At 43.0% G+C, this 21,586-nt stretch overlaps 1 protein-coding gene across 1 annotated transcript in view; it reads left to right on the plus strand.

Annotated features, from left to right (window-relative positions):
* Positions 1-20,155, plus strand: part of PREX2 (phosphatidylinositol-3,4,5-trisphosphate dependent Rac exchange factor 2) — a 1,458,907-nt gene extending 1,438,752 nt beyond the window's left edge. Inside the window, exons 40-41 of the mRNA XM_069621155.1 lie at positions 6,152-6,219; positions 17,657-20,155. Of these exons, the coding sequence (XP_069477256.1) occupies positions 6,152-6,219; positions 17,657-17,702 (114 nt within the window). The 3' untranslated portion in view covers positions 17,703-20,155. The remainder of the gene's footprint in view (positions 1-6,151; positions 6,220-17,656) is intronic.
* Positions 20,156-21,586: the final 1,431 nt, after the last annotated feature.

Genomic DNA, 21,586 nt, shown 5'->3' on the forward strand with positions numbered 1-21,586 from the left:
TAAATGCTACATTCATAGAGGTGATGGAATGGCTGCATATCTCTAGGCTTTAGTGATACTCCTATGGTAACACGGTATTGATTTTGATAAAAACCCACTAATTAGATTTTTGCTTTCAATGATGAGATGTGTTAAGATGGATTTCTAAACTCTGACCTGGTGGGCAGAAGTTTAGGAGGCCACCCTAGTTTAGTGGAACTGGGGAACCTTCTGGACAAGCCAGACCAATCTAGGGTAGCTTGGTGGGCGGTCAAGACTAAGTCTCAGGAGGGGTGAGAGTGATCGGAAGCCCTCAAAGTGCACACACAGTAACGAGCCAGGGGTATATCAAAATTACATATATATTTATTATAGGCTTTATAATCAAACACAAATAACCACAGTAAGAAGAACAGTAATAAGAATCAATGACCACACAAGCGCATCACTATGTTACATATATACAAATGCTTTTACACTAATGCAAAATGGGGGAAAACACATCCACAACCTGTAACAGAAGGGGGGATAGCACAATTATTGCACTGTGGGATATTCAGAATCCAAACCCTAACTTAAGCAGTCCAACCCTACGAAGTGGGGAGCCTTGCGCTCAAAAGTAGAGCAGTGCGTTTACAACACGCGGTCGTGTGTCAAGAGTGAAAATGGTACCTTTTCAGGGGGCTGTAGCAGTTCAGGAAGGGGCTTGAGGTAATGAAGAATAAAGTTAATCTATTTGAGGAGAGTCAAGCCTTTTAAGGGATTATTGTGCGTAAAAGGTATATCAGTTGTTCCAGAGGCCACCGGTAAGTGAAACAAATACCGTCTCTTGGCACAGGTCAGACCAAACTTTGCCAGTTTAGTCGAGATCGCTTGTAGGGTGGAGCTATACAGTTTCTCAGTGCTCTGGCTTTCTGCTGGCTGCCGGGCAGGATGAACATCCGTGTCTGGACTGTAGCCTTTTCTCAGCTCACGGAGAAGAGAGGAAGAACATTCCAGTGCAGCAGGCTTCAAGGCACATGAGGGCAAAGCACCTACAGTGACCATCACCACAATGTAGTGATGCAGGAATCACAAAGACTCACAGCATGGCACACTCTCCTAGATCGCGACCCAGAGGAGCTAGGACTACACAATTTAGCAGGAGAGGGCTGAGGACCACAAGCTAGCAATTTCCCAAGTCTCGAGTGTCAACTCGGGACGGTGTCGCTCATATGTGTTACCCCTGGGTAGAGCTGGTAGGTTCACTGGACGGCCCAGGAACACTTCTGAGAAGGCTCTTTTGGTAGGTAATCAGGAGGTGCAGAGAGTAGTTGTTCCACTACTCCAAAGCATTGAAGCTCCCTTGCATGCCTTCTAAGATTGATGACAAAAGCAGGGGTCCAACGGCTCAGGTTGCCAAAGCTTCCAGTGTGTCTTGGCAGTTCCACAGGTCTGCTTCAGCATTTCAGGATATTTGGCTCCTCCTGTAGTTCAGAGTGAACATCAGTAGATCAACCTAGAATAGATGCAGAGCCGTTTCTCTTATCCAAGATTAATTTTGTGCTCAAATATGTGATAACCAATGGAAGATATGCTGTCTTGCATGCACGCAAGACGTGCACCAATCATGGCCCATGGTGGTTGCAGTCATTTAGGCATACTAGATATCCTGGCACCAGTAGTGAGGATTGGGACCAGGCAGTCCCAGTTCTCTTCCTGGGCACTAGCACATGTGGCATGCAGGAGCCTGTGAACGATGCGGTTTTCGTGGGAGGCTGCATGTCCAAATAAGGAAGTCCCAGGGTCAGCTCGATCTGTGTGAAGGCTAAAGACAAGATGGCCATAGGACAGAACAAAAGACATCACACCATTTTTGGCACTGGCCATAGTCAGGGACCAAACGCTATAAACGGTGTATGGTATAATAAAAAGTAGTACACATACCAGTAAAGTAAACTGCTGCCACTAGTTCATCATAGGCACACTTGTATAACCCCCAAAAAATCTTTGGAGTTTTTCTAGGGCCATAAAATGAAAGGACCCCTGTGCACAGTACAGTAAGGTACTTGGTACACAGATAAAAATTTACCAAGAAATGGCAACGCGGTCAAAGACTAAGGGAAACATAGTTTCAAATTACTGTCAGTCTGAAGGATATGTTAGTTTCCCCATAACAACTGAGCAATAGCCCAGGTGAGTACAGCTTAAGGCTGGGCTTCTACTAGAAAAAGTCAGGTTAGGTCAGTCAAACAAAAGCAAAAAGGTTGGGGGGTCGATAACATGGAGGAAAAATTGCACTTAGAGAAATCTTTCCCAACACAATACATTTTTGATTTCAATTTAGCACGTAAAGAAGGCGAACATTGAAAGGCATTACGTGTGTGTGTTTTCTCTGCCCTCTTGTTGCCAGTGCCAGGGCTTTTAAAATGACTTAAGAACAAAACTTCAAATACCTTTGACACAAGTACTCAGCATTATTGCTGGGCAAACTGAGTGCAACCTGTGCATGTTGGAGTGCATTTCTTCCTGGTTTATATATAGCTATATATATATATATCATATATTAAATATTATGGGATGGTGGTTGCCGCCCTATAGTTAAGGGGAATACTGAGTACCATAGGAAACAAAAAAATTAATTGCGATTAATTTTGGACTCGGACGAAGGATTTGGCTCAAGGTACATTTTTTGTCAAGTGTACAGTGCAAACCGCTGGATGGATTTGGACCAGGACCGAAACAATGCTGATTCACAATCCTGACCAGAAGTTTTTAAAATATTTGATGGAGAAGTGGGTGTCCCCTTCGCTCTGAAAAAATAGAGATATCTTCCATGGTGCATTGCAGCAGAGAGGCTTTCAGAAATGAAAAAACTGCCATCTTTTTTTTCCATATGCGAGATATAGCCGCGGCTATAACTGGGAAATCGAAAAAACGAAAAGAAGAAAAATGGCATTTGGAAGCGGAAAAACAGTGAAATGGCATCAGGCTAGAGGTGAGGGAGGGGGCACCATGTGGAATTTCTGAGCTTTGAGGCACAATTGTTTTCCCGTAGTCGCTGTAATTCGGTCCGTTAATTGCAGCTACCGGAGTAAACGCTATCGAGCAATTAACGTGTGTCACACGAAACAGAGAGCGTTTCAGGCAATGAAGGAGAGGGCTAGGGGGGCAACTGGGAGTTTGTGAGAGTGGGGGGACCTCGCCATAAGGAGAGGCGCACGTTTTGTTTTCACTATTTTTCTTGATAATCACGGTTATTCAAAACTAGAGATAACTGCTGCTAAATGTACTACATTGCTATTATAACCGCGGTTATGGGGAAAACTTTTTAAAAAAGAAAAAAGGATATTTATACAGCTATAAGTGAGGTCAGGGTGAAAAATCACTGGCCACAGCCAAAGGTCATGGTCAGGGGCTTGGTAGCGTTTTAAACTGCTGAAGACCTGGTAGTGTTGTAAAATATACAGTGGGCAAAGGTCACGGCCAGTGGCATATTAGTGTTAAAAAAGTAGAAAGTGGGCACAGCAGAAGGCCATGGTCCCTGGCTTTTGTTGAAGAACAGGGCCAGTGGCCGGGGAGTGATTTAAAAAATACAGCTGGAATTTAGGCACAGCCAAAGGCCATGGCTAGTGGCTAGGTAGTGATTTAAAAACTACAGTGGGCACAGCTGAAGGCAAATGGCCAGTTAGTGTTATAATAAGTACAGTGTGCATGGCTGAATGCTCTGACCACTGGCCATGGCCGAATGGCATGGCTAGTGGCCCGTTACTGATTACAAACATACAGTGGGCATGTCCAAAGGCTGTGGCCACTGGTCATGGCTGAAGGCCATGGCTTTTGGCTCGTTAGTATTTTCAAATAAACGGTGGGCATTCGGAAGAGCTAGAGTAGGTAATACAGGTCAACTCCCTCAAACGCATCTTTGCCCAGAAAAAAAGCGCATGGCTCCACTCCTCCCCAATGGAGACAAATTTAGCCCCTTTGCATGAACATGCTTCTTAGGGCCATAGGGAAAGCACCTGTTATATGTGCATTCCACCCAATATACATACATATGCAAAATATATGTCGTGTTATGAATCTTTCATATTTCACCAATCACCACCATAGTGGTCTGAGATGGCTGGGGCTTGTCTGGAATGCAGTGTACTGCGTCTCTCCCTGAGGTGTCCAGGCCATAGTCTGCAGAGGAAGAAGAAAAGAGATAGGGCCTCATTATGACCCAGGCGCTAAGTGTTTAACGGCGCAGTAAAAGGCTGCGGTGCTGTTAAACACCTAGCGCCTAATTACGAGGTCCCTTTGCGGGACCCGACCTTAACGGCTGGTTTTACCAGCCGTTAAAGTAGGGACCCGCAAAGGGACCTTGGTGCTAATTACGGTACCGCAATTTGCGGTACCGTAATTAGCGCCTTCGCCATTCCCATTGAGCCCTATGGGGCAAAAATGGGAATGGGGAAGGGCCATAGTGGCATGGGGAATTACCACCCCGCCAACCTCGGAATGGGGTGGTAATTCCCCATTCCGCCATGGCGGACTCCGGCATGGACCATGGTGCTAATAGCACCATGGTTTAGCGCCGGAGTCCTAATGAGGCCCATAGGGTTGTAGGCTAGGGTCAATGTTTAGTAACACATCTATCTGCGTTATGTGTAATGCTAGTTTTTCCGTCCACACAGTATATAAGATACCCCTTACCATACATTATACATTGTTATAACCAGGGCAAAGGCTTAGTTATTTGCAATATACATGTTGCATTTGGTAGTAGTCTTTCCGATTAATGTAAAAAGATCTTGCATCTCTTATCATATAACATAATTGTAGAATCTGCTGGTATGACAGAAACACAAACCTGAAATATGCCATGTTTTACAAATATTTAAGCAGTTCAATAAACTGCATTTAAAATATGTGTGTGGTTTAAAATAAGTAGACACATGCAGATTGAGTTCTGCTCGCCTGCACAGAACTCAAGCAGGGCACAACATGAGCATTCTACTGGAACGACTATTTAGCTGTTCACCACCTTATGGCTGTGAACTGTCACCGAATGTAAGTTCAGAAGAAAGGAATTTGAAAAGATAGTCATGCTTTTAATTAAGTGCTCGGGTAACAGCTGGAACTTGGCACTGGCACTGAACCGACTCTGGCAAAAGCATCGTGATGACATCACCGATGAAGTAAAGTACATCATGTTATTGCAGTTGAATGTAAATGTCATTTCCTCATTGCAGGTGAATAGTGATATGACATGTAGACTGTCATAGGAACATTGCTACTCATGAACGCAAAGCCAGCCAATCAAGCAGCCAGGGACACAGGCTTTCTTACATAAAGAAAGTCTGTGTCCTATTCCAACCACCAGCACTTCTACCGCTAGCTGCTCTTTTGTTCTTCCTTAATGCCCTCTCTGGTCCCTCCACAGGACCCTCCCCACCCCCGAAAGACTCCACCCAGAAATCCCTAATCCCTTTTCCCAGTACAGCCTCCCACTACCTTCTCCCTCACTCACTCCCCGGCTCCTGCCATCTGTGCTCCCCTCTTCCTCTGTTCTCTCATCACTTTTCAGGGTGGTAATCTTTGTAGTTTTTTAAGGGAATCACTCACGCCAAGCTCTTTCTACTTAAAGAATATATTATCACCCCAGATTTTTGCCCAGGGTGAAAATGACATTATTGTTCGCACAGGGGGGGGGGGGCGTTGCCATCTGGTAGTGGCCCTTATCCCATGGTGAAGGCTCTCGCTTTCCCGGGACCTCTCCCCTAAGGCTTGCGCATAAAAACTAGCTGGAAAAACTCCCCAGCGCTGTCAGTAATGTCCCATTATTTACCCTTATTTTTAGAGATATCTTACATAGCCTTCTATTTATTTTACACATTTTTAAGGTGCATCCAGCTAAACTACAGCCATATCTCTGGTTGAATTCCCTTCCTTGTGACACAGCACAGGCTGCGAATTGGTGTGCTCTACCCCTTGTGACTATCTTCGAGAATCACATGACCTTCCTGAATCACATGACTTTCCAGAACGGAATAAGGAGCACAGCGTGCACCTCTTAGAATTTCTGTTGAGTCCCAGTTTGTGACATTCTTTTAAATTGCAATCAGAGGCAAAGTACGAAAGTTGGGAACGTTGACAAACATGTTATGTTCAAGTCTGTGAGTCTCGTTTTCTTTTTCTTTTCCCTCAGGGAGCAAGAGTCCAGAGTACTGCCAAGAACCTTGGCGTTAGAGATCGAACCCCTCAGTCTGCTCCAAGGTAAAGCATGCTGGGTTTCTTAAATGATGCCACTTATTTGGTTCCTTACATGGGTAAAGGTTAAGAAAGCATGATATCTTATGTTTGTAGTAGTGCCAGTGATGGCATTATAGATAGATATGTAGGTTCGAGGCCACCTAAATAAGAGATAGCATTAATAAAGCGCCAGCACTTTGTAAAATCACGATTTTTCCTGACCTAAAAATAACATTTTGGGTTCACTTTGGGTTCTTTGCACTTTGAGAAGGCACTTACAAGATTTCTGTTTTGCAATGTTAATTCCAGAAATCATTAAATGTGAGGGTTAGGCGGCAGTTTGTTAGGGAAGCAACTAATCAGTGTTATGAGCAGTTATGTTTGCTGTGAGATCAACTATAGCAACTCAAAACCATGCCATGAACATGTGTATTTTGTATTTGTATGTATTTGAAGAACAACAATGTCAATTTCGTACAGAAGTGACTTACAATAACACATTTACAGATGATGGAGGCATTCACATGAAAGGTCTTGTATAGTATCGCAAAGATGAGAAGTGGTCAGCAGGTTTATGAGGGGGTAAAAAGTGGGAAATATACCATGTACAAAACAAAACATAAAACTGAAAAATATATACATACATAAGAAAACAGGTGACTAAACCAAAGGCGACAAGTACTTTAAACTAAAGAGGAGTACTATACAAATATACACAATTATGTTCATTAACCATCACTGGAGGGAGTGGTGGGGTCAATGAGGAGGATGAGTAGAGGGGCTTTGAAGAGATCCGCAGATGGGATGGCTTTGATTGTGATGGGCAGTGGGTTCCAGTGGAGTGGGGCATGTAGGTACACAGAACTGAGAGGATGCATAGGAAGGGGTTGGGACAGTGAGACTGAGTGCAGAGGCGGATTGGAGTGCACGAGATGGCGCGTGAAACTGAGATACAATCAGAAAGGTAAAGAGGAGCCTGACAATTATTAGTAAAGTAGGGGAGCCAAGCAGCATGTAGTAGGTAGATAGGCATTGGGGAAGATCTGGGTTGGTTGTAGAGTGTGGAGACAAAATGTGAGGACTTTACCTAGAGGAGGTAGAAAGGAAGGACAGGGAGAAGGCTTGGGCAGTAGTTTGCTGGGCACGGGGGTGGAAATTATAGCTTTTGTTGAGTGGTTAGTAAGAAAAGGACAAATTGCCCAAATGAGGAGGTTTGTACAAGCAGCAGAGGCAATGGTACTAATAAATTGCTGAAGTCAGAGGTCGCTATCAAAGAGGACCCCAAGATGGCGAGCGTGGTTGAGGAAGTATGAAGTTCAGATATGACGGAGATAGGAGAGGGGAGGCGAGGGTGGTAGCCAGAGAAAGAGGACTTCAAAATTTGAAGAGTTTAGAATGCAGCAGTGTAGCACCATTCACTGATGAATTGCAGCGAGACAGTTCCTAATCCATTCAGAGATTACTGAGGTCAAGGAAGGAAAGGAGAACAATATTTGAGAGTCACCAATGAAAAGTAGTTAGCGAAAGCCAAAGGATGAGAAGTCTTCCTAGGGCTGAGGTTTAGATGGTAAAGAGCAGAAGTCCAAGGACTGATCCTTGGGTGACACCAACAGGGAGAGGGATGGTGTAAGAGGTTTGCAAGTTCCAAGAGATTTTAAAGGATAAACCTTCCAGGTCGGATGCAATCCAGGCATTAGCAGATTTGTGGAACCCATGGTGCTGGAGAGTGAGGAGAGCATTTGAGTGGTCAATAGTGACGAAAAGAGCACAGAGGTACAAAAGGATGAGTAAAGAAAAGAGTTTGGAGTGGTGGGCTGCAGACAGAAAGCGGCAGACATGCATGAGTGCAGTCTCATGGAGTGTTAATCATAGAAGAAAACAACAAAGTGAAAGGATTGTGTGCTAGGTCCCCTCACTGCTCATTCACCATTTTAATAATCTAGTACTGGAAAGAAAGCACCACTTCTCGTAGTTTATAAGGTACTTCTATTTATATATGAAAATATTCAGTTCCTAGTAGTCTCTAGATTGAACATCATCGGTTTACAAAGTAAAGCACATCTATTTTGCACAAAAACATAAAGTAAAACATGTGCACATCTTTGCACAAACAATTATACAGGTAGCATAATGCAGTTACTGCTGTCGATAAATATGAGAAAACGACAGGGGTTGATACAGGGGTTGATACAGGGGTTGATACAGATACGTCATTCACAGAAACAAGTTTACAAACTTTGTCCTTACATAAACAGTGGTAAAACATGTGACACTCTATGGAAGTGGTGCAGCAAAGGTGCAATGCATTTCACAGTTATTTATGACCCTTTCATGCATGTTTTTCTAGGCGTGGAACAGCAGTGGCATGTGCTGCTGCTGTCTCACTTACAATTACTATACCTTAAGCAGTGATTGAAAGGCTTTTATCTTTTTGTTTACACAATTCACAATGACAGGCCCTTTAAGGACCTCTCATGATGAAATGACCTCCCAGCACCCATGTAGGAGCAGGGAGCGTGGAGCGCAATACAAGATCCCAACACTAATGCATGCAAGAGTACTAGTCCATCACATCATTTGTGCTGCTGCACAGCCCCCTGGAAATGTGAATATGGTGATCTACACTTTTCTCAAATTAATGGAAATATAAAATGCATTATATGCACATTGGTATTTTCATTATTTTTTGTGCATTTGGCACAAAGTGTTTTTTAAAATAATTTTACAATTTATTGTTACCTGAAAACAAACAATTTTGATTTCTACATTAAGAAACAACCAGGTGCCAGCTATTTGCCATTTAGGCACTTTGCTTTCTTTAAGCATACATGCCAGGAAAGGTTCTGAACTTCTGACCTATTTCTTTAACGTTATACTTTGTTTTGGACACATTATGGCCGAAAAAGGTGGGACCTCTTCAACTTAATATTTACATCAATTCCTCAGCATGAATTGTCAAGAGTTAAATCCAAATCTTTCATTAAATCTCTTAAAGGTTCACCTGAACACAAAGAACTATAATACTATAATATACAGGTGATTCGGGGTTTGGGCAAATATATTCACCTGGGCTTAACAGTAAGTGTAATGTTTTCTGAAATGTTAATATGCACTGAACATCTAAGTGAATTAAATTAGTTTTGGGCTCATGCATTTTGTATTCCCTGACGTATATAATTGTTTGGACTGTGCTATGTGAAAGTTAAAGGGATGGTCTAGTAAAAATGTTTATTTAAAAAATAGATAGGCCACATAAAAAAAAAAATACTAGCATTCTCCGTTTTAAAACTTCCTATGTAAAATTTTGAGCTATTCAAGCTCAAAATTCGCAAAAGCAAGCACATGGGCGCAGCCATTTTGTGAAATGGAGGCCCTCTTGTGCTGGCTTTTGCTTTTGCGGCACTAATGAAGGAAAAGCCAGCCAGCTGTAGTAAACAAAGGCTACCGCTGGGTGGCTTTCCCTTCATTAGTGCTGTAGGCAGAGGACGGGGACCGGAGACCAGAGCAGGAAAGCTGCAGCTGAATCTCGGTAAGTGCTATTTATTTTTTTTACAAAAAATAAGCATTAGCTGCGTTTTTTTTTCTAAGTTTTCCGGGCTGGAGGAGCCCGGAAAACTTAGAAATAAAACCGCAGCTTTAAAAACGTATTTATGTTTGCGGTCGCTTTTGAAGCGACCGCAAACATAAATACAACGTTATTGTGTTGGAAAACGCTGCGGTTTTTCTTTCCAAGTTTCTCAGGCTCCTCCGGCTCGGAGCCCGTGGGGAGCCCGAGAGCCCCAAATGGAAAAGCAGATTCAGGCAGAAACAACGCGGCATTGCGGAAAACAACTGCGTTGTTTCTGCCTGAGTCTGCTTTTCCATTTGGGGCTCTCGGGCTCCCCACGGGGAGCCCGAGAGCCCCAAATGGGAAATCAGGCTCAGACTCCAAATGGGAAATCAGCTGCAGGTAGAAACACTACGCGGCATGTAAACATAACCGCGTGTGTTTCTGCCTGCTGTGGCTTTCACTTTGGGTCTCCGGTGCTCGGAGCACCGGAGACCCAAAGTGATAGCCACAGCAGGCAGAAACACACGCGGTTGTGTTGGAAAACGCTGCGGTTTTTCTTTCCAAGTTTCTCAGGCTCCTCCGAGCCGGAGGAGCCTGAGAAACTTGGAAAGAAAAACCGCAGCGTTTTCCAACACAATAACGTTGTATTTATGTTTGCGGTCGCTTCAAAAGCGACCGCAAACATAAATACAACATTTTTAAAGCTGCGGTTTTATTTCTAAGTTTTCCGGGCTCCTCCAGCCCGGAAAACTTAGAAAAAAAAACGCAGCTAGTGCTTATTTTTTGTAAAATAAATAAATAGCACTTACCGAGATTCAGCTGAAGCTTTCCTGCTCTGGTCTCCGGTCCCCGTCCTCCGCCTACAGCACTAATGAAGGGAAAGCCACCCAGCGGTAGCCTTTGTTTACTACAGCTGGCTGGCTTTTCCTTCATTAGTGCCACAAAAGCAAAAGCCAGCACAGGAGGGCCTCCATTTCACAAAATGGCTGCACCCCTGTGCTTGCTTTTGCGAATTTTGAGCTTGAATAGCTCAAAATTTTACATAGGAAGTTTTAAAACGGAGAATGCTAGTATTTCTTTTTTTATGTGGCCTATCTATTTTTTAAATAAACATTTTTACTAGACCATCCCTTTAAGAAGTGTGAAGCGGACAACTTAGTAAAGGTGTTTCACAAGATGCAATTTTATTAAATCACAAGTGTCTGTCAAACACCTCAGTATCCCTAACCTAAAGAGCATTTCCCTCCCTATCAAAATAAACTAAAGGAAAACACTTCAATGAAAGGAATCTGTCCCTCACACTTATAAATACATCAAGCTCATAAAGGTAATCAATGGCAATTCAAATGTAACAAAAATAAAAGTTATATTCAACTTAAACCTAATAACTGTGTATCCTTGTAACCTGTGTTGGATCTCCTTCCCCAGATTCAAAGCAGAAATGTCCATCAAATGTTCAATTAATCACGTTCTTTTGTGTAACCAAGTTTTGATCATAACGTTTTCTCACTCCCAAAAGTCTTTAACTTGAACTTTTAACAGAAATTCAATCAGATGGTAAGTTTATACATCTTCAGATATATACAAAGGTTCAACATGATGTCGTCTTCCTAATAAAACAAATATACTTTCACAATTGTTCTGTATCAACAACAATGTTTTGTCTGGATGTTTACACCAAAATACTCTAGTGGTCTTGCCACTTATTCTTCTTCACAGCTTCCAATCGCAATTTCAGTATTTCAATGATTTCTCCAGGTCCACTAACCTGCCAGGACTACCACTAAAAGGTCCCTATCCAGGTATACCTGCCTGCCAGGACAAAAGCTCCTAACATTACTACAAGTACTGTGGTGAGATTCACATCTAACACTTTTGGAAAGTCTTCGACTTTCAACAACATAAAATTCACTTCTTCTAAGAAAACATGAGACACATTGGTGCTGTTTGTTCCACTGTTGTATTTGACACAGGCAATCCAGGTTATTTTCCTCTTCTCCTTGATACATTCTAATAGGATGGTTTCACTCCTGCTATTGTTGTTTTCCACTTTTACATCCTTTCTTCTTCGTCAATGTTGTTATAACACAAACATGATTCTCTTTCATTAGTTTGGTATTCAAAATAAGGAAATATAGCAAGCGGTCGACTACAGAGTGTTCCAGGATTACCTAGCAATGGTAACCTCACCGTATTCCTTATATGTGTCTGTTCAATCTGCTGCTTCATACAACTCTGCTTCTTCTGCTGCCTTCTGTATAATCAACGGTGTTGGTCCTTTTCCCTCGGCTCGTGCCGATTGTGCATGGAGCTCTTCTCGTTCCGAAGTGTTCCGGTGCTCACTGGCCACTGGAACAAGATGCGCAATCAGGAGAGTCTCTCTCTCCATAGGGAAAGCCTTTCGAAACAGCGCTTCCTGCTGGGCGACCTCTGCTCTTTCAATCTGCAAACACAAAATCTGTATCAGAACTCTAACTTGCTTCAGATACAGTGGCGGCTCAGGCGTCTTTGGTTTTCCACTCCTGTTGCTGCAACTGCAGTATGCCATTTTTTCTGCCTCTTCACTTTCTTGTTCTAATGGTCTGCACCTGAGTAGGATTTATATATTCAAATGTGCAGCTCATTTGTGGGTTATTAGACACACTAGACTGGGCTTTGCAGTCTAGTGCCTCTAAATCCCTCTTCCCAGTACATAGGGTTTTGTTGGAATTGATGTCCCCAATATTCTGATTACCCATTTCTGCAAAGGTTTCAATTCTACAATAGGCCATTAAGATCTCAGGGTCTCTAGGGAAGTTATTAAAGGGGTTCTCCCAGTTTTCTGACCCGAGTCCCCTATCATGTAATCTTCCTGCGGAACACCATCCCCAGGGTCAGGACCAGGAAGCATCTGCCTTTCCCTGGCCACATCAGACGAGTCCCAGTCCAGGGTTTCTGGGATAATCACTTCTGATTCATCACAGCTTACATTAATCTGTAAATATTAGCCTCACCCTATAAAAGTCTATAAATATTGCACAGTGATGCCATGTAGGTAAACATTAATGATGGTCTTGGAGGAGTGGAAGGGGCCAGCCATTGCAGGACAAGGCCATGGTGTTTTGCAACACAGGTGTGCAGGAGATGCTGCCCGACGATAGTAGCATGCTTCGCTGCATCCACGCATCCATGCCTATAAGAACCGAGGTAGGGAGTCAGGGACCCTCTATGGCAAAGCCCTTGCAGGACAAGGCTGCAGTGTTGAGCGACACAGGTGCGCAAGAGATGCCACCCGACGATACGTAGTATGCTTCGCTACATCCACGCATCCGTGCCTATAAGAACTGAGGTACGGAACCTCTGCGTCAAAGCCCTCGCAGGACAACGCTGCAGTGGTGAGTGACGCGGGTGCGCAGGGGACGCTGCCTGATCATATGTAGCACGCTTCGCTACACCCACACATCCATGCATACAAGAACTGAGGGACGGACCCTCAACGGCAAAGCCCTCGCAGGACACGGATGTGGTGTTGAGCGACAGGTGCGCAGGAGACGCTGCCTGATGATACGTAGCATGCTTCGCCACGTCCACGCATCCGTGCCTATAAGAACTGAGGTACAGACCCTCTGTGGCAAAGCCCTCTCTCCTAGATTGCATGTGATCACTCGCATCATGGCTGCATGCATCACCAGGCAACTCTAGGCACGTCTCTCTCCACTCGCCCCCTTCCCCTTTCCTTGCACCTCCCCTTCCCAGCCACGTCCCCTGACCTACTGTGAACTGTTCTGAGGTTTTACACAGTTGTTGGCTTTTTACATTCCCTGCATCCCTGCTGTGCTCATTGCTTTCTTCTAGGTTCCCTGGTCGATTGTTCTGTTTGTTGGCGTTTTGTTACTGCCTGCATCCCTGCTGTGTTCATTGTTTTCCTCTAGGTCCGCTGTTTGATTGTTCTGTTTCTTGGCATTTCTTGTTATCCATTGATGTTTTCTCACATTGTAGTTCCTGCATCCCTGCTGGGTTCTTCCTTACTCTGGGTTTCCTAAGTGATTGTTTGTTTCTTTCGTTCTGTTTCTCCTTGGTAGTTTGCTTGCATTGTACTGCCTGCCTCCCTTTTGTGTCCATTCTTTACTTCTAGGTTGCGTTGGCAACTGCCCTGTCTATTTACTGCAGAGCCACACAGGTTTGATGCCTGATTCCATGTTTAGAAACCTCTGGGTATTAACCACGTTATAAATAACTCAGTATAATTATAATTATTTTAGGGAACCATACATAGCCTTAGAAATCCATCAGACAGTAGGTGTTACCGTTTGTTGCACAAACTCGGGGTATGGATGCTTGGGTTAGAGAGGCAACTCCAAGGGAGATGAGAGAGAGAGAGGGACGGTTCCAGGGCCCACAAAGAAAACATTTACAAAAACCCTTGAACTGTCCCTGAGACTTGGAGTGGTTTTCTGCACACCTGTGAATAAGGTGGTATCCGGCAATGGGGAGCGAGCAATGGGCTGCAGATTGCCCCTTTGAAGTGCTGTGGACTGTCTAAAGTCTCTCGGTGTCATGAGCTTCCCTTAGTTAATTTAGCTGGTTTCTTTATTGTCATAGTGTGTTTTGTATCAATGAAGTTATCATAGAGGCATGTCAGTCAACCAGTCTAACCTAAGTGACCCTGAGATACGGTGGCAACTCATGAGAGAAAAGTATTTGACACTTATAGCAATACCATTAAGGGGAAAAACTATGACTTTGAAAGGAAGTAGTTCACATTGTTAAACTGCATCAAGGCAGATAGTCATCACGTTTTTGAGACGCTTCAACTACTGGTGCCAGTTGCGGAGGGTGCCAGCAATGCAAGACATGTGTTCCGTGCCACTCCACCTATATTGGAGGAGCAACTTGGGCCAAAAAGTAACTGGTTTTAAAAAAAAAAAAAAAACTTTATTTGTTTTTGGCACAAGTAACTGTGTGTTATAAAGGTACTTATTCTCTGTAAGAGAACAAGGAGTAAGTGAGAGGATGGCGTCCTGCATTGCTCTGCTAAAGGAGCAAGCCAAAAACCTTGACTTTGGAGTCTTAACAGTGGATGTTATTCGAGGCCATGTGGTGTGCTGCTGCAACAACAAAAAGTTACAGGAGAGGCTACCACTAACCTCGAGCAGGCATCAAGCATGGTCAGGATAGCAGAAGAGTTGCATGTTATACTTGTGCCATATGTAAGAAAGACAAGGTGATGATTTTTTAAATTTTATTTCCATTTTTAAAGCGCTAACACAGCCCGGGCCATTAACGCTCTGTTACAGTAATATGACTTAGTTGCGTATTTACAATGTGCTTAATACCCAGAGGTTTTTAAGCGCAGACCCGGGGATCGAACCTGTGTTACTTAGTGTCGTCTTCTATCCAAGGCTACGTTGCCACTGAGCTAACCTCCCGGCACATATAATAACTCTTCATTTGATGTCAGTGGTGTGAGAAAAGAGATGTCAGTGGGGGCCGAGCACAAGATTCTAAGCCTGGCTATAGATGGGCGAGTCGAGATCGCAGCTGCCCACCAGTTCAAATGAAGAGGTATATATTTTTCGATGTGGAAGACCTGACCACATGGCTGTCAGTTCCTGGTACTATGCCCACAGCATTATATGCCAGAGGTTTGGCAAGAAACGACCACTGGCATGGGTTTGCTGAGAGGTGGTTCACGAGATCTGAGATTTGTGGTGGAGGATGTTCAACTTGTTCGGTATGGAACATAAAATCTTTTCTGTGGATGATGAAAATAAAAAACCACCTTGATGTGATTCAAGCATGGATGCAAGTGCGCTCAACATGATGGCTTATACTGGCTCCCGCTACACAATCATTAGTGGAGGCATTTGGGGGATCTTGGTGCGAAGAGTGGAGGATATGGTGGTGGCCGACATCAACCCATGAGCATATGGGGCACCACATTCAAAATTGTTGGTTTCTGGGTCATGGAAATTCAGTTTAATGGGAAAAATATATGTGGAAAGGTATATGTGCTATGTGAAGCGTGGTGTTATTAGGATTGGGTTCCTGTGCTCAGTGCACCGGAACAAGTGATGTTGCCGGAGTGAAAGATTTGACACACAATCCGCAAGTACGTCACCAATCAGATTAGCGGAGATTGACTCTCTGCTACATACTGAAATGGCAAAATTGAGAGGCAACCACCCCCATATTTGAGTTTGTTAGTAAAGCTGACGGAATGAACCAGGACCCAGCATTAACAAGACGTGAATGAACGTTTGACATTGCTTGAACTTTCTTGATAGACATGTATGTGTGTTTTGGGCACAACTATCTTTATAACCCTAACAAAGACCTGTTGGTAAAATCAATCCACGTCTTCATCATGTCTGACCCGTGTATGCTTCGTAAAAGTACCTCTTGACCCAGAAGTCTTTGCTTTGTTGGAGGTTGCAAATGTTTCCTGTGCTTGTACCTATTAAGCACATACCACCAAGTAAAATTGTGCCCTGAGATAAGGCACCAGACCTCCCTCGTAATATTCTTGTTGAATTCTAATTCAAGCTAGTGACTCAGTCATTCCACTCTAGTAAACCTGGTATTACTTTCTCTTAACTTCCCTCTAGACACACCATGTCAAATTCACAAAAGTCTAAAAAATATCCTCTGATATAAGTACTGCTAAACATTGTGACAAAAAAACAAATGTTTTTCACATGACACATAACAGTTCATCATGATTGTTGGGGTAATACGGAGAGGTTTGCTGCACCGGTCTGTAAAATTAAGGAAGAAAGCCCGTCGCTCCTGGTAACACCTGGAAGTTGTACCCCAAACTTTATGTTCAAAATAGCAATTGGTTTGGTGTTTCCAAATAAGCTCTGAGCACAAAGCACAAGTAATGTTTAGGCTATTTAGTAAATGAATCTGTTATGTTCTCTGGTTGACACGTGTTTCGGCACTAAGCCTTTCTTTCTGTGAACACTGTTTTTTACAGACCAAAGGGAGATTTACTCAGAGAATGGAACAACAAGGGATTACCCCGTGACTGCATATGATGGGACAAGATTGTGAATAATGATGATATAGGCTAAGAAGCAAAATTTGGATGATGACAACTGATGTCCGGTTTGAGAAAGACTTAGTGCCGAAACACATGTCAACCAGAGGACATAACAGATTCATTTAATAAATACCCTAAAAATTACTTGTGATTTGTGCTCAGTGCTTATTTGGAAACAATAAACCAATTGCTATTTTGTACATCACAGTTCATGTCAGTGTGTTCCTGCGATGATTCTACACCATTGTAATTCATCTAAATTCCATCTCCTTCTCATTAAACTGAAATTAACCTGATTTCCAGGCTTAACCATAATCATGTAGGAGACCTGAAACAAATGAGGGCCCTTCTGTAAATACGTAACTGATTACATAACTTGACGGAAACATCCTTCAGACTTGGAAATCACCTCCAAATGTGGAAACATGCCGATGAGCTTTCCCTTTCAACTCACAGTCCCCTCCTCTGCCACTCACCCCTTATTGTAGGTTCTTGTGTGAATACGCATCTTAAACCCATAACTTCACAGGTTCATCGGCATGAGGGATTATTTCATCAGTCCTATAACAGGAACATCATTGAGCCCATGCGTTGAAGGACCCCACCAAATTAGGATCTATTTTAAGGGTTTTCCTACTATCATAGGCACTTAGGTCTAGCAGTGGCTTTTGTGCAGATGCCACTGTGGCCAGGTTAGCAAAAATGCCCTCTTTGTGCACTGGACTGAAAGCTGCTTTGTTTAATTGGGCACTGTTTTTGTTTAGTATGGTCTTCGTTGCTGCATAGTACACTCGCAGAGCTTCTATACTAGGGAAATGGTCTATGTATAACAAACAAGGTGTATGCGCTGATGATATTAATTTGAACCCTCGTTCTTGTTTTTCTAGATTATTCAAGCTTTGCCAGCCACCCCCGCCGGATGGAGAAGTCTGAAGGCACGGTCAACAAAAACAGCTGTGTTGAGGCCGCCGGATCAAAAACTACAGGCAAATGACACTTGGTTATTCTGCACTACATTGTATAGAAAGCGGAATACTCAGGCTTAGCAGTAACCCATCCTAACATGCTGGAGACACTTGCCTTAAGCCGGGAAAGGAGGATCCCAGGACTAAACACTCTACATATCCAAGTCAGTATCATCGACACAGCTGGAACTGTGCCCAATGTGCATTTCTCGGAACACTGCAGCCCAAGTGTACCAGAAACAGCCAGGTCGAAATAGGAATGTTGCTCAATGGACTGAAAGACCTTGATGTCAGAAAGGAAGGCACATCGGGCAGCCTTGGAGTGAGGAATGTCCACCTCCAGCGTGTTGACCCTTGGAGTAGTCTGGACTGGATACCGGGGAGCCAGCGCACTACATTCCGTTCTGCCGGTCTGAACATTGGGAGAGAAAAGGAGCTGTAGATATTTTCAGTAATACTGAAGAGGGTTGGGGAGACTAAATGGGATTCAGAAACAAATGAAACATTTTCAGAGGTATAAGAAATACTTTTATTTTACTGTTTCAACTGTAACATCTTCCTAAATGTACCATGTAGTCCGTAAGGGCGAGAGCAGTTGATAGGATTCATGGTGGTGTGTCGGAGAGACCCACAACGTGTTCTAAGCATAGCAAATGTACAGTACAGTCACAACTAACATATCATCATAACATATAGGCCTGCTCTAAATGGTCTTTTTACATTGTTGTCATTATTTTGTAGCACCATGGATTTATTTATAAGTATCCCGTTTTGTATGTCTATGTTTTACTTGTGAAGTGGGTGCTAGTAATATATGCTGGGAATGCTTGGACGGAAAAGCACTTTTTCATTATAGCTGGCAGTCATGCACAGGATAGACAGCAGCAACCCAGGCCTCTCTCCTGCACTCCAGAGCTGTACCTCAAATGTTCACAACATCTCCTTATGAAGATGCAGTAGGTGTTTCAATGTGGGTACCCATGCAGCTATGACTGCCAAACAGCTGTCTACTAGGTAAGGGGCTGGCTGAAACCACTCATTCTGCATAACCTACTTGGTAGACACCTTGGATCATTAACCCACTGAGCTAGCTTCTGATTCAGGTCGAATAGGAAGTGTTGATATACAGTTGAATATTCCGGCTTTGTTATATTATTTTATTTAGATATTCTGTTTGCTTTCCTTGACTGGTCCTTTATTTTAGCAAGGCACATTTAGTTTGATGAAAAAAAGAATGGTAAATGCTCAAAAATGCTCCACCTGGCATGGCATACTGTCGTTTGTTTTGCCTGGTAACAAACACAACTAAACTAGTTGAACCTATGAACAATGTCAAAAAATGTCCATAATGAGCAAACATAAATAAGCAGGACCACTTTGAGAATCAGCAGAGAAGAATATAACTGCTCCTCTTCCCAAGATATGAGAGTATAAGTGATCACATGAATAATGGTTGTGTAGCTCATGATGAATGCGACTGTAACAAAGTAAATGTCGCTGAAACCGGTTGACCACTCTACATAGGCATATCAGCATAAATTAAGATCACCTATTCGCAATAAGACAGAACACTTTTTCTAACTAATTGTTTTATTAGGAATGGAAACCAGTGCTGAATACAATATTGAAGTTCCTGCATGTGTATTCCACTTTGATGTTTGGGAAATTGGGACAATTGAATATAGACTTAGGTCTTGCCAGTTAAGTCCTTTTGTCTGCCCACCTATAAATATCAGAATTTGGGTATCCTGTTGTTAATATACATACATTTGTGTGAATAAATACTGTCTGAGGATGAGACAGACATTTGTAGTTTATCTTTCATGGGATATCAAATATGCAGGGATAGGTAACATTTTTCTTGAGGAGTATAGAAAGTGATCAGGCATAGGGTAACAACATAACTTAAATAGGAGAATCTCTACAAAGAGCTTTAGTGAATCACTTAAAGAGTTGTTTTTAATGCTCTTGTAAAATGTTATGAGGGTATTGAGCACAGTCTGCCGGTCTGAAGAGCCCAGTGAACATTGAATGTGATTGGCAGCTTGAAGCTTGATAGCATATTGTTGGGAAAAATAAAATAGAGAACAGAATGAGACAATTCGATTTTGAAGGATTCAAAGACCTTGCACTACTCTTTCAAAAGCAGCTAAATGGAATCAACCAGCCTTTAGGTTGTGCCAGTACTTGTGCTCTCTGTCGATCTGCCTGCCTATTTATCCAACTGAATCTACTTAACACTCTACCTTTGCTGTTTCTCATCCTTCAGTCAAACTCTCTCCCCACCCTGTCTTTGCTGTTCAATTCATATTCCTAAAATAACATTAAATGTTGTATTCTGACATGTAGAACATGTAATCTTTATAAAGAAATTTTATGTGACATGTAAAATAAATAAAAGTCTATATGCTGTATAAATAACTGATGCCATGAGTACATGACAACAATTCTGATGTTGATTGGTGTACGTTATTCATATATATGAGACTTGTAGGCATGTGAAGCGAGACACACAGAACGACTGGGAAAAATACTGAAATGGCTAAGTCGCAATCCCTGAAAAGTGTAATGAACGATTAGCCAATAGTGTCCCACATGCTCTGCTAGCTGTGGTCACGACAAGCAGAAACAGAGACTAAGCTAGGGCAATGTTCTTCTTTTAACTACAAAAGGATATAAAATGGAAACAGGGAGGGCCCATTCGGAAAATAAGGAATCGTACACAGTTTGTTAGTAATGTGCACTTTGAGCGAGAGAGAAATGCTCTAATTACGTACTGCTAGTGTTTATTACACCCATTCTTATTGTTCCACTTAACAGTACTACTAGTATAATGGTATGTAATACCTAACCCTTTACATTTAGCACAAGGTTTTAGCCCTGTGCTCTGCGCTGAGGTTACAAATCAACAGGCAAACAATGTCTAATTGTGTTATTAGTACCATTGGGGGGTGGGCAACCTCCCAGCCAATGACGAGGCTCGGAACGGGGGAATTACCAGATGGCTGGTGATTGCCATGTTCCCCCGCTGGGGATTCAGGTAAGTGCTTCGTTCCCCTGCCTCTTTCCCTCTCTCCCTCCACAGAATCCCCCCCCACATTCCCTCCACTTACCTTCTTTTTTGCGCCTGTTCGGGAGCAGACGCACTTGAAACGCTTCTGTCTCCAGCACATCTGCTTCCATTCTACGACAGGCCGCCATGGAAAGGAAGAAGGGTCTATATGTAGTCCCTTCTTCCTTTTGAATGGCTGCGATGGAAAGGGAGAAGGGGCTACCTTCTCCCTTTCCATGGTGGCCATTTTGTTTCTTTAATTTGTTCCTATTTTTCTGAATGGCAACCATGGAATGGGAGAAATGACTACTTACTTTAAAAATTATTTTCAAGGGCCGCCATGGAAAGGTAAAACTGTGTTTATTTTCCCTTCCCCAGAGGCCATTTAAAAAATTTAAAAAAATCTCCCTTTCTGAAATACCAGAGTGTTTCGGAGAAAGGAATAAGCAGGCTTTTAGTACCCCGGTCTGTATGCTCGGGCCACAGGGCATTACCTGACTCAGTAATGCTCTCAAACTCAGGTATTATTGCTTAAGTAATACATAAGTAGTAGCACAATGGTTGAAGAAATGTCACATAGAAGAGTGGGAGGAAGGTAATCTAGGAGTATTATTGTGAGAAGATGAACCCAGTACATTGGAAAGGCCATTGAAAGGGAAAACAGATTTCGTTTTCCCTTCCACAGTGACCATTATTTTTACTGCGTTTCGCACCAGAAGAAAAATGCCCCATGGGCCCGGATACTAATAGCAATAAGCCACTTGCAGGGGTGGGGGGGGGGGGCATTACCACTGTAACTA

The sequence above is a fragment of the Ambystoma mexicanum genome, chromosome 5q, assembly GCF_040938575.1.
Source record: "Ambystoma mexicanum isolate Mex_15411 chromosome 5q, UKY_AmexF1_1, whole genome shotgun sequence".
Lineage (NCBI taxonomy): Eukaryota > Metazoa > Chordata > Amphibia > Caudata > Ambystomatidae > Ambystoma > Ambystoma mexicanum.